Source organism: Sus scrofa, chromosome 4, assembly GCF_000003025.6.
Source record: "Sus scrofa isolate TJ Tabasco breed Duroc chromosome 4, Sscrofa11.1, whole genome shotgun sequence".
NCBI lineage: Eukaryota > Metazoa > Chordata > Mammalia > Artiodactyla > Suidae > Sus > Sus scrofa.
The window spans coordinates 123640468-123657191 of NC_010446.5; the positions used below are offsets into that span (position 1 = coordinate 123640468).

The window sequence follows — 16724 nt, forward strand, 5'->3', positions numbered from 1 at the left end:
CAGATGATGTAATGAACACAGCTTGCCTGAATAACTTGTCACCCAGCAGAACTAGAATGTCAATCCAGGCAGATTAACTACAGGAACAACCATTCAGCAACACAATACAAGTTCTCCTTTTGTTCTAAACATTAGCATCCTTATAGTTAGTGATTATTTTTTTAGCATCTACTGTGTTCCAGGCACTGTACTAGTGCTTTGCATATATTATATATGCAAATATATAATATTCTCAATAACGTTGTGAGATGAGAGACCTGGCCCACTTTGTTCCAGGCCCTCCAGAGTAATCGGTGTCCCCAGAACCCCACTCAAGGGTCTGATCAAGGGCCTGGCCACCCCCTGCCTGTGGCCCCTCCTCCCCATCGACCAGGCCGGAGGAGGCTCTGAGGAGGAGTCCTCGGTGACAGCAGACACCCTCCTCCAGCTGTGGAGGGGAAGGGAAGAATCAGACTCACCAGATACAGATTTTCTTTTTATTTTATTTTTTTGTCTTTTTAGGGCCATACCCACAATATGGAGGTTCCCAGGCTAGGAGTCGAATTGGAGCTGCAGCTGCCGGCCCACACCACAGCCACAGCAATGCCAGATTTGACCCTCAACTGCGACCTAGACCACAGCTCGTGGCAACGCCAGATCCTTAACCCACTGAGCAAGGCCAGGGGTCGAACCCGCAACCTCATGGTTACTAGCCAGGTTTGTTACCTCTGAGCCGTGACGGTTGCTCCCGAGACACAGACTTCCTTGCTTCCTTTCTATTTCTTCACATCCTTCAGGTCTGCATAAACGTCACCCTCTCCTGCAGCCTCCTGGGCTCCATATTTAAAAGGACAGCCCTCATCCCTTCCCAGGCACGTCTGTCCTCCCTTCCCAATTTGCTTTTTCCTTAAGTCTATAACAACTGATGTACCATACCTTGTTTGTCCTCAGTAAAATAGAAGCACTCTGTGCACTAAAATAGAACTTTCGAGACAGCAGGGACCTTAGGCAGCTTCATTCACAGCTGTGAACACAGTGCCTGCAATAGTAGGTGGACACCTACCAGCACATAGTAGGTAGACACCTACCAGCACATAGTAGGTGATCAGCAAATACTTCCTAAATGAATGAGTGAGTCTTCTAAGCACTTGACATTTGACAAAATAAAGAGCCATCCGGGGAAAGACATACTAGCGTTGTCTTCCATTGGCCCAAGAGGGTGGGGACCCCGCAGCTAAGTTGCCTTGTCCGCTCCTCACCCACTGTCTTGTCCCCAAGGTGTCAGAAAACCTGGTGCAGCGGGATGGTGACTTCCTGGTGCGTGATTCTCTGTCCAGCCCGGGAAACTTTGTCCTGACCTGTCAGTGGAAGAACCTCCCCCAGCACTTCAAGATCCGCCAGACGGTCCTGCGGCTCAGCGAGGCCTACAGCAGGGTGCAGTACCAGCTGGAGATGGAGAGCTTCGACTCCATCCCCGGCCTGGTGCGCTGCTACGTGGGCAACCGGCGGCCCGTCTCCCAGCAGAGCGGAGCTATCATCTTCCAGCCCGTCAACAGGACGGTGCCCCTGCGCTGCCTGGAGGAGCGCTACGGCCCCAACCCCGGCCCGACCCGGGAGGGCAGCCTGGCCCAGCGCCGGCCCGACGCCGCCAAGAGGCTGAGCCTCACCGTGAGTGGCACCCACGCCCGAGAGCAGAGCTTGCCCAGGGGCAACCTCCTCAGGTGGGTCAGGGCCCCGCCGGTGGGGCTGGATGGTGGCGGCACTCTGGCCGGGGCTGGGCGCACAGCCTCACGCGGGAGCAGAGGAACAATGACAGATGCTAACACAACGCCAGGCGGGATTGGCGTGGCTGTCGCGGGACAGCGCAGGACCAGTTCCCCACTGAGCTGGTGCCTCGATGAAATGATGCAGCTGCTGAGGAAGGAGGACAGCTGACCGGGAGCTTGCGGAGGAGGGAGGGTCGGGCTGCTCTGCGGCTAAGGGAGGGTGGGATAGAAGCTGCAAAGGGCAGGTGTCCCCAGGAGGGAGCCCGGATGCAGAGTGAGAGGAGCACAAGCATTGGTGGAGCTGGGGCGCAGGGCGGGGGGCGATGCGGGGGGAGGTTTAGGGAGGTGACCGCAGCCAGATCACAGAGGTACTGCCAGGCTGAGGGGCGCGAGGGCACCTCAAGGACTCCATGTGGTGAAGCGGATGTCCTGAGGCCGGAGCAGGACAGCCACGTGCAGGAGGCCCAGGCGAGAGGAGCCGGTGAGCGGGGACCGGGCTGTGCAGGTGAAGCAGAGGAAGAACCGGCTTCCCAGGACTCTTCTGCGTGTGCAGAAGATGGAGATGGCAGGGAGGATGGAGAAAGCGGGCCAGACACCACAGCAGGGACCGGGGAGGTGGCGGGGGGTGGGGGGACTTGGAGGAAAATCTAGTTGCTCCGTCTGGGATGCGATCGCAGGCCCGCTGAGGGCCAGTGTCCAGCAGCGGTGCTGGGGTCGGGAGGGAAGTTAGGTCTGAGGGCTCGGATGGGGGCTTGGCCCAGAGGGAAAGGGGGGGGACTAGGTCAGAACAGATGAGATTCCCAAGGCAGCAGGTGCTGAACACCTGGGGGCTGCTGTCTGAACCCCACCGCCCACCCTCAGGGCCGTGTTCCTGCAGGACCCGACTCTCATGGAGCTCGAGTCCGCATGCATGTCAGCCCACGGCCCGAAAGGCGCACGCAAGAGGCAGGCGTGGTAGAGCCAAGACCAGCCCCAGCCCCAGCCCCCGGGGGCAGGGCCCCTCCTCCAGCTGCCGGCACCTGAGCTTATTATGCAACGTATTTTATTCCACTCACTGGTCCTCTTTCTGAAGCAGGAGGAAATGTCATAAACTATCATTTCTCAACTGTAAAAATTCAGAACAAAACACAGGACTCTGTGAGCAATGTCATGATGGTCCTGTGTCACTAGGAAGCTCTGGTGGCTGTTAGTCAGCATCCGGCTGTGGACCTGCCGCCCGGCCTTGGAGGCAGGTCCACCACTGGCCTGGCCAACCCTGGACCAGCTACTTACCTTCTCTGGGCCTCAGTTTTGCAAAAATTGGGTGCTTGAAGGGTAAATGGTTTAAGGTGTGCAAAATGCTTAGAACAGTGTGGGCACACAGGAAGTGCTGGGTGAGTGTTCGTAATCCTAATAATAGTTATTATTAATAACTTTTTTTTTTTTTTTTTTTTTTTTTTTTGCTTTTTGGGGCCACACCTGAGGCATATGGAAGTTCCTAGGCTAGGGGTCGAATAGGAGCTGTCACTGCCAACCTGCCCCACAGCCACAGCAATGCTAGATCTGAGCCATGTCTGCGACCTACACCACAGCACACGGCAATGCCAGAGCCTCATCCCACTGAGCGAGGCCAGGGATCAAACCCAATCCTCTCGGACACTAGTCGGCTTCGTCTCTGCTGAGCCGCATGGGAACGCCCGGTTCTAGAAGGCAATAGAATACAGGATTCGGGGCACTTGCAGGGAGGGAGGCAAGAATGATATGTAAAGAGTCTCCCTTTCATAGTGAGAAGGTTAGAGTGAGATCCCTGAAAGTATTAAGGGGACCTCTCTTCTGTTGCTTTTGGGAGGGGGGTTGGCTGCTGAACCAGTGAGCCGGGAGATAAGGTGGAGCACAGAGCCCCACCTCCCCACCCCAGGAACAGTGCTGGGAAGGAAGGCCTCCTGGTCCACCCACCCTCAGTGACCCAGACTTAAAATACAACTTTTTTAAGGATAAGACATGGAAAGAAAGGAGTTCCCGTCGTGGCTCAGCGGTTAATGAACCCGACTAGGGACCATGAGGTTGCGGGCTCGATCCTTGGCCTCGCTCAGTGGGTTAAGGATCCACTGTTGCCGTGGACTGTGGGCTAGGTTGCAGACGCAGCTCGGATCCTGTGTTGCTGTGGCTGTGGTGTAGGCCGGCAGCTGCAGCTCCGATTCGACCCCTGGCATGGAAACCTCCCTATGCCGTGGGTGTGGCCCTAAAAAGACAAAAAAAAAAAAAAAAAAAAAAAAGAAAGAAATGGAAAGAAAGTCAGAGCTCTCTAAGTCACAAGACAAGCCTAAGAGAGCCACCCTCAGATTGTCCTTTGCAAGCAGAGCTCCCTAAACCTTGTCACCTCTTGGCAGAGGCTTCAAGTGGACCTAAAAGAGGGGGTGAGGTGGGCTCCACGGGGACGGGCACCTGACCCGGAGCCCTGCCCTCCGCCCGCCCGCCTGCACCTTCCCTGACGTCAGGCCTGCTGCTGGCCCGCCCGGCGGCGGTGCGCTCGGCCAGGCTGCATTCCAGGCCAATGAGCTGGGCAGCGGCGTCTGACCACGGGCGCTGGTCCCTGCGGAAGCCCCACTTCGCAGAAGCCACTGCCGTTTGGAATTTGCCCTCTGCCCCGCCTTATCTCTGAGTGTCGCTGGAATTTCTCTGCTGCTGGGCGTTCGGGGGTTTGGGTTTGGGTTTTTGCCTTTGGCGCTTGCAAAGGTAGGAAAGAACGTCGGGATTTCTGTAACAGGAGCTTGTGGGAGGGCCAATGACCGGTCTCGACCCCTCGGCGGGCGCCGTGCTTTCTCTTTTACCAAAAGGGAGCTTCTGTTGTTTGGTGCTAATGAGAGAAATTCCCAGTGGGAGTCGGCAGGTGCCAGAGCAGTGCAGGCAGGTTGTGTCATCACCGTCTGTCTCTCCCGGGCACTGTGCCTCCTGGATGCCGCCTGGTGACCCCCCCGTCCCTTTTCCTGACTCAGCAGGAGGAGGCTGGCTCTGGGGTCCCCAGCAGGGTCCCCCTGGATGGGTATGACACCCCGCCCCCCGTCCCCAGGCGATGCTGGGAATTAATTGGGAGAGGCGGAGATTTGTGCTGAAATGCAAACTGTCCCACAGCGTCCTCCTGAATTGTGACACTGTGAGGTCCGGTTCAAAACGCTGTTAGGTACCCCAGTCGGCCCTCCCGGGTCTGCGAGTAATTTTAGGCGTTGTTAAAAGTGCACATTCCGGTTCATCAGAGTCTCCTGCGTGTATCATGAAGCTTTTACCCCCGCTCTGCTCGGTGGGACAGGAGGACTCAGAGGAGGGAGCCGAGGACCGAACTGGGTGGCCGTGGGGACCTGGGGAGGGAGCCCCCAGCCCGATGGTCCCATCAGTGATTTCCTCCCCGGCAGCCATCCCGGTCCTCTCAGGGCAGCCCGAGCGCTCTCGTTCTGAGTAACCTTTTTTCTTTTTTTCAAACTTTCCGTGACGTTGCCTAAAGGCTTTATGGTTTAATGACATGTTCCTGCCCCACTTGTCTTTTGCTTCAGAAATAAGGAGAAGAGCGGGAGCCAGCCTGCCTGCCTGGATCACATGCAGGACCGCAGAGCCTTGGCCCTCAAAGCCCACCAGTCGGAAAGTTACCTGCCGATTGGTAGGTGTCGGGGGGTGCGGGGGAGGAGGGCGGCGGTGTCCCCGGTGGCCTTCAGGCCGTCCCCTGCCCCATCTGGCCGGCTGATGTGGAGTGACAGAGCCTCCGCACCTGCAGGCTGTAGGGTGAGGGGTTTGTAGAACTATATCCAGATGCGCGCATGTAACGTGCTAGCTTTTAAGCCACATGACGCGCCCTAAGGTGGCGTGATCGTCCCTGTGGCTGAGGAAACTGAGGCAGGGATAGTAAGGGGCTTGTCTCGAGTCGTCTTTCTTGTAAGCCGGGACCGGAACTCGGGTTTCCTGACTCTGAGCCCGGTTGCTCCCCGGGGCTGCTCGTGACAGGCCAGCCTCCCTTCGTCCCCTCCCCAGGCAGAGGGCAGCTGGCCGGGTCCCAGGGCTCCTGGTGGAGCAGCTTTCCAGACAGGCCCTCGTCCCCTCTGTTCTCCTGTCACATGAGACGGTCGGGATGTGGGGACACGGAGGAGGTAGGGGCCGGTTAATAGGCCGCCGGGTCGGTCCTTGTAGTTTTGGTAGCCGGCCTTCCTTGCGAGCCGAGATCTTCCTGCTGCCCTTCGTAAACCACCTGAGTGTGCCTCTTCTCGGGGTCTTCGCCTCCTTCCCCAGTGTCGCCAGCTCAGGATCCCCCCTGGCTCTGAGGGTGACTCAGCCCCCTCCCCCATGCTGTGTGGTTAAAGAGGCTGCTTCCTGGGCCAGGTTAGGTTACTCACTGCCCTCCAAGCTCATCTATTTCCCTGTTCTGACGGTACGAACCTTCTGAGACCATAAAGTGACATTGCAGCCCAGCTGTCAGTCGTCACTGGGGCTGAGATCTCCCCCAGAGGTCGGGCGGGGCCCCGAGCCTTTGACCTGCTCCAGACCGGCCTGCAGCCGTCCTGCTCACTTCTCTCTTGAGGGTGGACGTTGAAACCCCAGGGCCCAAATTGAGGACCAGCAGCCGCCACCCTGGCTTTGTCCTTTTCGCGTTCTCCACGCAGCTGAGCCTTTTCTGAGCCTCTCTTTCCCTCTGCAGGCGGGAAGCTGCCCCCCCAGTCCCCAGGCGTGGGCACAAGCCCCAGCCCCGGCTCACCTGTTTTCAGGACCGGCAGCGAGCCCACCCTGAGCCCGGCGGTGGTTCGGAGGGTCTCCTCGGACACCCGGGCAGGGGAGGCGCTGAGGGGCTCGGACAGCCAGCTGTGCCCCAAGCCGCCCCCCAAGCCCTGCAAGGCACCCAGCCTCAAGGCGCCCCCATCTCCAGCCGTCTGGCCCCCCTCGGAGGCCAACTACTGCGAACTGAACCTGGCCTTGGCCGCGGGCTGCGACGGGGCCGCCCGGCCGCCCCTGTGTGCCCAGGACAGCTACGTGGAGCTGCTGACGGCCAAGCAGAATGGGGCGCCGGGACCCCGGACCTCCGACACCAGCTACCTGATCCTCGATGACGACGACGGGGCACGGCCGTGGGGGCCGCCGCCGGCCCGCAGGGACCAGGGGCGGGAGGACGAGGGCGCGTTTGTGCGGCCCCTGCTGGAGACGGCCTCCTCCTTCAAGCCCAACGACTTTGAGTCGCAGCTCCTTCCTCCCGAGAACAAGCCCCTGGAAACGGCCCTGCTGAAGCGGGCCAAGGAGCTGTTCGCCAGCCACGACCCCAGGGTCATCGCCCAGCACATGCTGAGCGTGGACTGCAAGGTAGGTGCGCGCGGCGGCTGTGGTCGGATTTGCAAACATTTGGAAAGAGCCTCTGCCTGGGCCTCGGTCCGCCTTAGCTTGGACATGCTTTTTGCTCACCGGAAAGCTCAGGTGATAACCCGGGCGTGGGGTTTATTTAAGGGGTGGGAACTGCAGGCCGGACAACCCTTGTCCAGGCGGGACGCTGGTGAAGTTCACGTGGGACAGAGGGTGGCGGCCCAGGTCGTGCCTCTTCTCCGTCCCCACCCCTGCTGTGTCCTTCTCTCTGCTGCCGTTCAGGTCTCTCCGCGCCTCAACTCCATCAGAACAGGTAAAATCGAGTCCAAAGGAGACAAAAGTGTAGTTTCTGGAGTGACAGAGCCTTGGTTGCCGTTCTTTCCCGATGCGCGATCCATGTATCAGTTCTATTCATGCATGTGTCGTCGTTATGAAAATAGTCTTTAGGATAAACTTTTTTTTGTTTTATTTTTGGCCACCCCATGGCACATGGCACTCCTGGGCCAGGGATCGAAATCTGAGTGGCCATCATGACCTAAGCTGCAGGTGCGGCAAGGCTGGATCCTTAAACCACTGTGCCAGGCTGGGGATCAAACCCTCGCCACAGTGCTCCCAGGACGCCACTGATCCCATTACGCCACAGCAGGAGCTCCCAGGATGAACTTTTTTTTTTTTTGCCTTTTCTAGGGCTGCACCTTTGGCATATGGAGGTTCCCAGGTTAGGGGTCTAATTGGAGCTGTAGTCACTGGTCTACACCACAGCCACAGCAACGTGGGCTCCGAGCCACGTCTGCAACCTACACCACAGCTCACGGCAACGCCGGATCCTTCACCCACTGAGCAAGGCCAGGGATTGAACCTGCAACCTCATGGTTCCTAGTCGGATTCGTTAACCACTGAGCCATGACAGGAACTCCTAGGATGATCATTTTTAAACTTGCTTGCTCAATTTAGAAAAATAATAAAATACAATTGTAAGATACAATTTTAGAAAACATATACAGTGCAGATTAAAAAAGAGAAAAAAATCACACTCAATCCAGGTTCCTGGTGATCCTCCTGGTTAACAGATGACATGGAAATGATTGCATGCGTATGTAAGTGTTTACCACAGAGCTGGCACAGGCCATACCTGCCATTCCAAACCCTTGTTGTCTTTGATTGAAGAGCATTTCATGATTATCTGTCCAGGGACCACATAAAGCCATGCTTACATCATCACTTTGGAGAGGAAGCGTTTCTTTTAGCCATGGTGGCTTTTGCTGCTTTTTTTTGAGAGAGCGATTTCTAGAGAGCAGGTGTTTAAGGCTACAGCGTGCTCGGTATCAAGAGGCGGATCCCTACATTTGAGCAACAGATAAGGCCTTAGTGCCATGGCTTGTAGTTCAGTAAAGAAAATTAGCTTCAAAGGTCAGGGCTTGTTGAGGAACTGGGTTTTCCTAACTCAATTTCCTGGGTCATGAATCATGGCAGGAAATGCGGAGTCAGAGCACTTTCCACCCCCACACCCTAGAGTCCCTCAGTTGGCGAGGCTCACAGCAGCACAGGGGGCCTCCCCAAACCCCTCCGGGGAATGTTAAGCAGGTACTGGCTGCTCTGGGGTGAACAAACCCCTTCCTTGAAACAGGACCGAGGCTGGGTCGTGGTCCGTGTGAGTGTAGAGGGGCTGCCAGGACCAGGGCTGTCCCGCGTGTTTGGCTGGGTATCCTTGGGCACTGCCCACGCGGTCAGATCATTTGCCTTGTCAAGACCTTACCGCATTGTAAAGCAAGCTCAACCTGTTTGGGCAGGAAGAGGATTTAGGTCCTGTTGTAGGAAGTTCATGATGGGCCCTGGATCTGAGAGCAGAACCACACTCACCGGCCAGGAACCCGTCTGGTTCTCCAGGGAGGAAGCTCCTTGTGGGAGCGGAGTCTGCGTTCACAGAACATCCCAATTCTCAGCAGAGGGTGACTCCCTCTCCCCTGGGGCCTCAGGTGGGCTTGGTGGGAGTCTCGGAGGACGCAAGACGCCTGACCACTCTTTGCAGGACAGTCTAGAATCTTCCCACTGGCAGCCGTGAAGCTAGAGCCAAGTCTGTTCTCAAATGAAGGACTGGGCAGCCTGCCCACCTCCTCGTTCTGCTTCTCTGTTTGCATTTTGTCCTCCTGGTGGGGGATCACTCCCCCGCCTGCCTGCAGGCCCCCATGAGAAGAGCAGGGGGTGGCTGGAATGGCTCATCATGGGGCACCGCTGTCACTGCCCAGCTCAGAGTCAATGCTCTAGAGGTGTTGTCCCGCCTCTGCACCTGTGAGCTGCGTGGCCCTGGGCTTTTCCAGGAGACCTAATCCAGGCTCTGCACTGAGCTCAGGAGCCCTTTGCCCCAGAGCTGAGCCTAAGGACAGGCAGGTGTCGGCATTTCCTGGTCACACCCCCGGAAAGTGACTGGACTGCATGTTTACACAAAGGAGAGCAGACTGGAGGTTTCTCTGGTGGAGAAGGGAACACTCTGGATACTTGTGCTTCCAGAATAAAATGTGTCAGCGACAGGCCTTGGACTCTCATTACGCAGAGCATGCGTGGATTGGAGGACGCCCCTGGGTGTGTTGGGTTGGAGCCTCTGTCGGACAGGTGTCTAAACGAGTAAGCAGGAGGTGTGTGATCACGGGGGGCTGGGGTGTGCACCTGGGCTGCCTCGCCACAGTCAGGGCGTAAATCTCTTTCCAGAGATCGGGCCGGAATTCTTCCCCCTTCCACAGGGCCAGTGATTTGAAACTTGACTTTTCAGATAGCTTTGGGGGTTTTAAGGTCATTTGATCTTGGCAAAGCCCTTGAGGAAGGTGCCTTAACAGTGGTGTCAGGGAAGCAGAATCTGTGGGCCACACAGCCGAGTGTGAGTTCTGCATCCTGTTCTGGAGTCGGCCTCTCCAGGGCTCCCTCTCCAGGGCTGAGAGTGGTTCCTGGGCTCAGCCACAGAAGTTAAGGTTAACAATGTCAGCTAAACTTCCAGAGGCTTTTCTGTGGTCTGTTGAGAAGACATCTGAACTGTGCATACGCACGGGGCAATTATGGTCGAGGACAGCTCCCCCAGAGAGATAAGGAGAGGAATTGCCCCATGCCTCCTGGGTGTCCAGGCTGGGTTAGACCCGCTGCACCTGCTGGAGGCACAAGTAGCTCAGGGCGCTGTGAGTGTCCTCAGCCCCTCTCAGAGACACCCCGGCTCCGTGGTCGCATCTGGAGATCACGGGTGATACCTGTAAGTGGTCTCAATAGCCGATGCCAGTAAGCTGTGGTCACACGCTGGCGCTGAGGTGCGGGAGCTGCTGGGACAAACCAAGGTTTCCTTTAAGGAAGGCCTCTTGGGGCGGGGGGGGGGGCGAGGGGCGGTTGAGACCTCAGGTTTCAAGTCGCTGTGCACGTTTCTAATGGTTTCCGGATGTACAGTGCATTTCCTGAGCCCAGGAGAGGCGTCTTTAAGGGTAGTAGGAGCCAGCCCTGCCGTTACTGGAGATCCTGGAGATCGTGAGCGGCAGAGCCCGCAGCAGGGCAGCCCTTGGCCGCAGCTCGGCTTTTCCACCGCAGGGGATGGGGCTGCACCGCACACACAGCCCTGCTGCGGGCAGCAAGCCTCGCAGCAGGATCCGGCCTGTGTCAGACAAAAGCTCCAGGAACAATACCGCCCTCGGGCTGGGCGGAAACGCCCCATCTGTAGCTTCTGCAGCCCAACCTAAGTGCCTTCCTCCAGTAGGTGTCGTCAAACCCTCCAAACTCCAGATGAAAACTCTGTTTTCAGATGCCGCTGCTCAAAAAGCCGAGCAGCAAGTCAGGCGCGTGCACACGGCCCCGTTCAGGGCGTTTCCTCCCACGTGCTAAGTGTGCTCTCGCCGTGAGCCCCCTTCCTGGTCCAGTTCTTCTCAGCGTGTGTCCTTGACAGGTGGCCAGGATACTTGACGTCTCTGAGGAGATGAGGAAGAGCATGGGCGTGAGCTCGGGGCTGGAGCTCGTCACCTTGCCGTACGGCCACCAGCTGCGCCTGGACATCATTGAAAGGTGAGCAGGTTGCTCTGCAGGAGTGGCCCTTTCAACTCCCAGGCGGTTGGAGCAGCAGGTGTCGGGGCTGGGCCGAGGCCAGGCTCCCCCCGGGGCCATCTCACTCGAGGGCGTGAGGCCTGAAAGGCCTTTCCCAGAAGCCCTGGACAGAGAACTCCTGGAGAAGCTCAGAGAGACAGCCCAGAGCGGGTCAGGGGGCCCGACCTGTCCCCGTCCCTGCTCAGGAGCTGGTGGGGGAGGCAGAGATCGACCGAAGCCCAGGTCACTGCTTCTGCCAGCCTGGGAGGGAGCAGTGTGGTGGGGGGCAGAACGCGGACACTGTGCCACCCCCGGGCTGCCTCCCTCAGCTGCAGCCCTTTGTCTCCAGAGCTCACCACTGCTTTAGGAACTCAGAGGGGGTTTGTGGGGAAGTCGGAAGAACAGAGTCTCAACACGGTTTTCCTTGAGGGATGGACAAATGGGGGGATCAGAGGTCAGCGGTGATGGCACTTGGGGCCCTGCCTCTGAAGCATCACTGCCCTCTGCTCAGGAAAAGCCAGGACCCAGCTGCCCAGTAAAACTCACTCATGTGAAGGCTGGATGTTTAGAAATGAGAAACGAGGAGCAAAGGCACATTTTTAAGAAAAGAAGCACTAGGCTAGATTTTCATAGTAAGTTGGCCTTTTGAACACTTTTTTAAGGAGCTGATTCCGGCAAGACTATCTTGTTTTCTGTTTTGCAACCAGTTTCCCAGTCGCCGTGACACACGTATGGTCTTTCAGGGACAGCCGGGCCTTGGCAGGTCTTGAGAAAAGGGTAGTGATGCTTTAGAGGCCGGGGAACCCACAGGCCCCCCGCCCCACCCCAGCTTGCCATGCTGGTCTGGTTCACGGTGCTGTGCACTACGACTCCACGGTGGCTGAAGTCCATTCCAGTGGCCACTTGTCACATGTGGCTACTGACCACCAGCAATGATCTGAAGGACGAGCCGTTTTATTTCATGCTTAGGGTTTAAGTATGGCTACTGGGCGGTGCAGCTGTCAGGCCCTAGAAAGTAAACGTGGTATTTCACACAGCGCCCCCCCAACCCCCGGCTCCCCGGGAGGGTGCACAGCAGCTGTGTCCAAGGTTACCTGACCACAAAGCAGCTAAAGGAGTTCCTGTTGGGGCTCAGCAGCAAGGAGCCTGACTCGTATCCATGAGGATGCAGGTTTGATCCCTGGCCCCGCTCAGTGGGTTAAGGATCCAGCGTTGCTGTGGCTGTGGTGTAGGTCACAGCCGCCGCTTGGATCCCGCGTTGCTGTGACCTGGTGTCACGCCTCTGCAGCTTCGATTTGGAGGGAACTTCCATATGCTGCAGGTGCGGCCCTAAAAAGCAAAAAGACAAGAGTGAAGCAGATAAAATGGATCCAGTGCTGCGGTTGCTGTGGCTTCCTGGCCGCGGAGCATCCGTGGACACATGCACAAGGCAGATGGAGGACTCCCGGAGGCAGGAGGGTGGGCGGTGGCCCTGCCACTTTCTGCAGGCCCCCTGCTGGTTAATGCTCTGGGCAGCTGTAGGTCCGACTTCTGAGTAACTCTTCTTGCACGTGAGATCCATTTCAGCCGGAAATCTCCCTGGATTCATCGGTGCCATTAGGTGTGTGGGACACGCCTTCTGGGCGCGGGCTGAGGTCAGCAGGCCTGGGGCTTCTCTCTGGGCCCTTTCCTGACCTCGCTGTGGTCTCTGATTGCCGCCTGCCTGGGCTCTGGCTCCTGGGCTTCCCATCCAGGGCTGACCGATGGGACCTCCCTGTGCGGGCGGGGGCGGAGTTTCCCTCTTTACCACGTGTTTGCTAAATGAAGGTCAAGGCGATCGTCCTGGAGCATCAGACACAAACCACCCTTGCTTTTAAACTCACCCTCACCTATTCCCAGTCTACGCCTGGAATGTCCTTCCCTCAGCGTCTCCCGCCAACCTCAGGAGCTTCTGCTGCGGACCCACGGCGCTGGGCTGTTCTCCCTCCGCCGTGTGCGCAGCAGCTTCCAGGCAAACGTTTGCCGAATGCGAGGATGACACCACCGAGTTAATCGCTGATGTGGCGCCAGGTCTTAAGTAGAGAACTTGTTTTTTACGAAGGGCCATTAAGACACAGGAAGAAAAACCACTGGGTAAAGAATCAGTTGAAGGGACCTGGGAAGTTGGTTGACTATTGGCTAAAAGAAACATCTAAAATGTTCCACGCAACCTTAACCCGGCAAACGGGCAACAAAACTCAGAAAGCAGAGCAGATGGATGATAAGAATACACTTTTAGTCTATGTTAGGATCCATTAATTACTTCAGAAAGACGAGAAATTAGGAAAAGGAGAGAGAGAAGGAGGAAACAGGCAAAAGGGACCAGGGTAGAGAGGGACAGAGGGCCACACAGATGGTTCGGGAACAATGGCTTGTTCCGCGTTGCGGCGCTGGGGCTGTGATGACCTTCAGACACACACACACACACACACACACACACACACACACACACACACGGCCCTTCTCACAACAACCTTGTCCCCGTTTTGGAGATGGGGAGGGGGGCCGTCAGGTAACAGCCTGAGGTCCCACCTCCAGAAGCACCCTCTGGACACACACGTGCAAAGAGAGACAGCAGAGCCCACTGGGATGCAATAGTCGCGAGAGACCCTAGCGGTGCTCACGCGGGAGGAATCAGGCCTCTGCTCCAGAACAGCAACAGGCCAGCACGCCTGGGCCGGAGAGGAGCAGCTCCTTGGAGGAACGTCCTGAGCCATGAACTTTCACAACCAGGTGGCCCGAGTTTGAAAGCAAGTTGCACTGGAGCAGCCACAGCAGTCTTGCAGCTTCGCCTCCAACACTCCAACCGCAACCTGGAATTTGTTTACCTGAGGCGGTTCTGGCCCCAGGCAGGAACCCTCGACCCTGGATGGTGGCAGGAAGGAGAGGCAGCCTACAGGCTGTGCCCCTGCCACCAGGAAGGAGACGGCGCTGCGACCCCGTTCACATCGGCCCCATTGTCCATAGAGAAAGGGCTCCTCTGCTTCCTGCTCTGGGCCTGCGAGGTTGACCTGTGCAGCTCGGGCCAAGAAAAGGGAGGATTGTTGGCAGACACAAGTTTTCAATTTTCTTAGGGCCTGGCCTTGCAGGGCAATCCCGCCCGTCCACTGGCCCGCCTTTGTCCGCGTCTCCATTTATTCTCTGGCCTCTTGACCCCCAGACACTCTATTCTTAGCTCCCCATTCCTCCCTTTGTTCTGACACCCATATCGTCTTCCTGGATCCAGCATAGTCTCTGTCCCTTCCATCCCCGTCCAGGAGGCTGGGGGGAGGTGGCCCGGGGCTCCCCCCGGGAAGGGCTCCCACAGTGTGCTGGGGACCTGGGGTCGCCCTGGACCTCACACGGTTCAAGGTGCAAGGAGCCGCACGCACTTCTGAGCAGCTTCACCCCAACAGGGCCACCCCTGGACCAGGGTGGAGCGTGCCCCATCCTGGTTCGCCTGTTCCTTGTCATGCCACTCAGGACACCCTCTGAGGCCTCGCCCGGCCCTGCTGCATCAGCCTGGTGGCTGTGGCCTCTCTGTTGAAGTTGGCAACCAAATCGTCTGGGCTGCCAGCACGTCTCGGGGTGACAGCAGCAAAGGGTGAACGGCAGTCTGGCTCCGTTTCCCCCTCGTCCCTCTGGCCTGGGCCTGACCGTGATCTCCTCCCTCCCAGGCACAACACGATGGCCATCGGCATCGCAGTGGACATCCTGGGCTGCACGGGCACTTTGGAGGACAGAGCGGCCACCCTCCACAGGGTCATCCAGGTGGCGGTGGAGCTGAAAGACTCCATGGGGGACCTCTACGCCTTCTCGGCCGTCATGAAGGCCTTGGAAATGCCGCAGGTAAATTGCTACTCGCTTGGGGCAGCCCCGCGGGCCTGCGGGCACCCAGTGTTCTGCAGAGAGGTCTGCAAGCCCGTGCTCAGCACATCCCAGCCTGTTTGAGTGCGTCTGAAAGGTACAGGAATCTTAGCGAAAGCTGCTTTGATGGGGGGGCACCCAAGAGCAGAGGCCTGGGTGTTCTGGCTCCGTTTTTAAAAACATCAGCCACACGCTGACAGCCTCCACTCTGTCTTTGATGAGCAATAACAAGAGTCACCCTCAAGAGCAGCCAGTGTTCCCGAAGCACCAGTTAGGAGGATGCGTCCGGCCCAAGTGTGTTGTGTAAGAAAGTCGTCTCCTCTCTCGGTCACGGGCAGTGTGGGATGGTGACTCGGAAACGGGGACGCGTTGGGAGCTGATTCCCGAGAATCCCTAGGTTGTCTCCAAGTATGGTCCTCCGGTCACCTGAAACAGACTCTCCTGTTAGAGAATTCAGGCTCCCGGCCCATCTGCCATGTAACCCCCAAGAGAGTTTCTGAGGTTGGGCCCTTGGAATTTACCTGCCCTGACGGACCGTCTGTAGGATGAGCGTCAAAACTGAAGGCCTGTCTCTGATGGGAGGGCCCTCGTGGAGGAGAGCCATCCCGTGGCCTTGACGGCTCTGAGTCCGCACTCCCATCTCTGCTGCGCCAAGGCCCGGAGCTGGGACCACTGCAAGTGCCCGGTCACAGTCCCGCATGCCCCGTCTTGCAGCCGGTTACACCAAGCCCGCTGGCCACTTAGCTTGGCTGTTTCAGAGCCAGAGATTATCTCTGAAATCCTGCCGGTGCTCACTGGAGATCCGCCCACAAAGACAGCCACAGCCGTGTCTCACGAGTCAGGGCATGTCAGGAGCAGAGCGGCCTTGCCTGAAAGCAAGGTCACCTTTCAAACAAGAAGTGGAACAACTTCATGCCTTCACCAGGAAATTCTGAGAGGGGTCGACTCCAGTTATAATATTCCAAGAGCTTTCAAATTCCTTAGATGCACTGGAATTTTATAGGGTCGATATTTGAAATAAGAGTTCAGCCATATTTGCAGGATATGCAGACTTCTATATTAACAGGAGGGGTTTTTTTCGTGCAGGTGTTTTTAATTTACATCGTATTTATTTCCCCTTATCTAAACCCACCTATAATCCCGAAGGCTGAGCTCACAGGTTAGCTGTGTGCATGGCCCTCCAGCCCAGGGCTTCCTCCGAGAGTAGCGGAGGGGCTGTTTTGTGGCGTGAACGTGGTTGCTGTCCAGGACATCAGACTCAGCAACGGGGGACGTACCCCAAAGCACCTAAACATGCAGCCGCACCAGACGCGTCCCTTCTGGAGCCCTTCAGCAGGGAGGGGACAGAGTCCTCCAGGGTCTTCAGAGCCCTAGGGTGAGCTTGGGGTGGGGGTGGGGGTGGCAGACCCTGGAAAACCCAGGAGGAGAGTCAGGTCATGCTGTGTCATCAGGTCCACCTGCCCCTGTTCTGCAGCCACACATGCTGCCTCTCTGCTCAGCTTCTGGTACCGAGAGAGAGCATCCAGAGACAGATGGGCCTGTAGCTGAGACGGGCTCCTTTCCGCAAGGCGGATGCTTGGGGAGGGGAGGGGAGGGATCATGACAGGAGAGGGCGGCACAGTGGGGGTGGGGGGGGGAGAAGGGATCCCCAGAGGACGGCAGGGCCAGAGGAAGACCAGCCACATCCTTTCCTTCCCAGGGAATCTGCTGACGGTGATCCGTTCCCACCTCCGCTCTCAGAGGCCACGGCAATGAACC

At 57.6% G+C, this 16724-nt stretch overlaps 1 protein-coding gene across 6 annotated transcripts in view; it reads left to right on the forward strand.

The window, feature by feature from the left end:
- BCAR3 (breast cancer anti-estrogen resistance 3) overlaps positions 1-16724 on the forward strand; it is a 226033-nt gene that overhangs the window by 199897 nt on the left and 9412 nt on the right. For 5 of the 6 annotated variants that reach the window (XM_003125890.6, XM_005663658.3, XM_021090185.1 and 2 more), the window contains 5 exons: positions 1258-1700; positions 5273-5376; positions 6406-7058; positions 10969-11084; positions 14777-14948. In XM_003125890.6, coding sequence (XP_003125938.5) covers positions 1258-1700; positions 5273-5376; positions 6406-7058; positions 10969-11084; positions 14777-14948 — 1488 coding nt within the window. Of the gene's footprint in view, positions 1-1257; positions 1701-3970; positions 4461-5272; positions 5377-6405; positions 7059-10968; positions 11085-14776; positions 14949-16724 lie in introns of those variants that run through there. The other variant, XM_013997366.2, reaches the window with a different exon arrangement.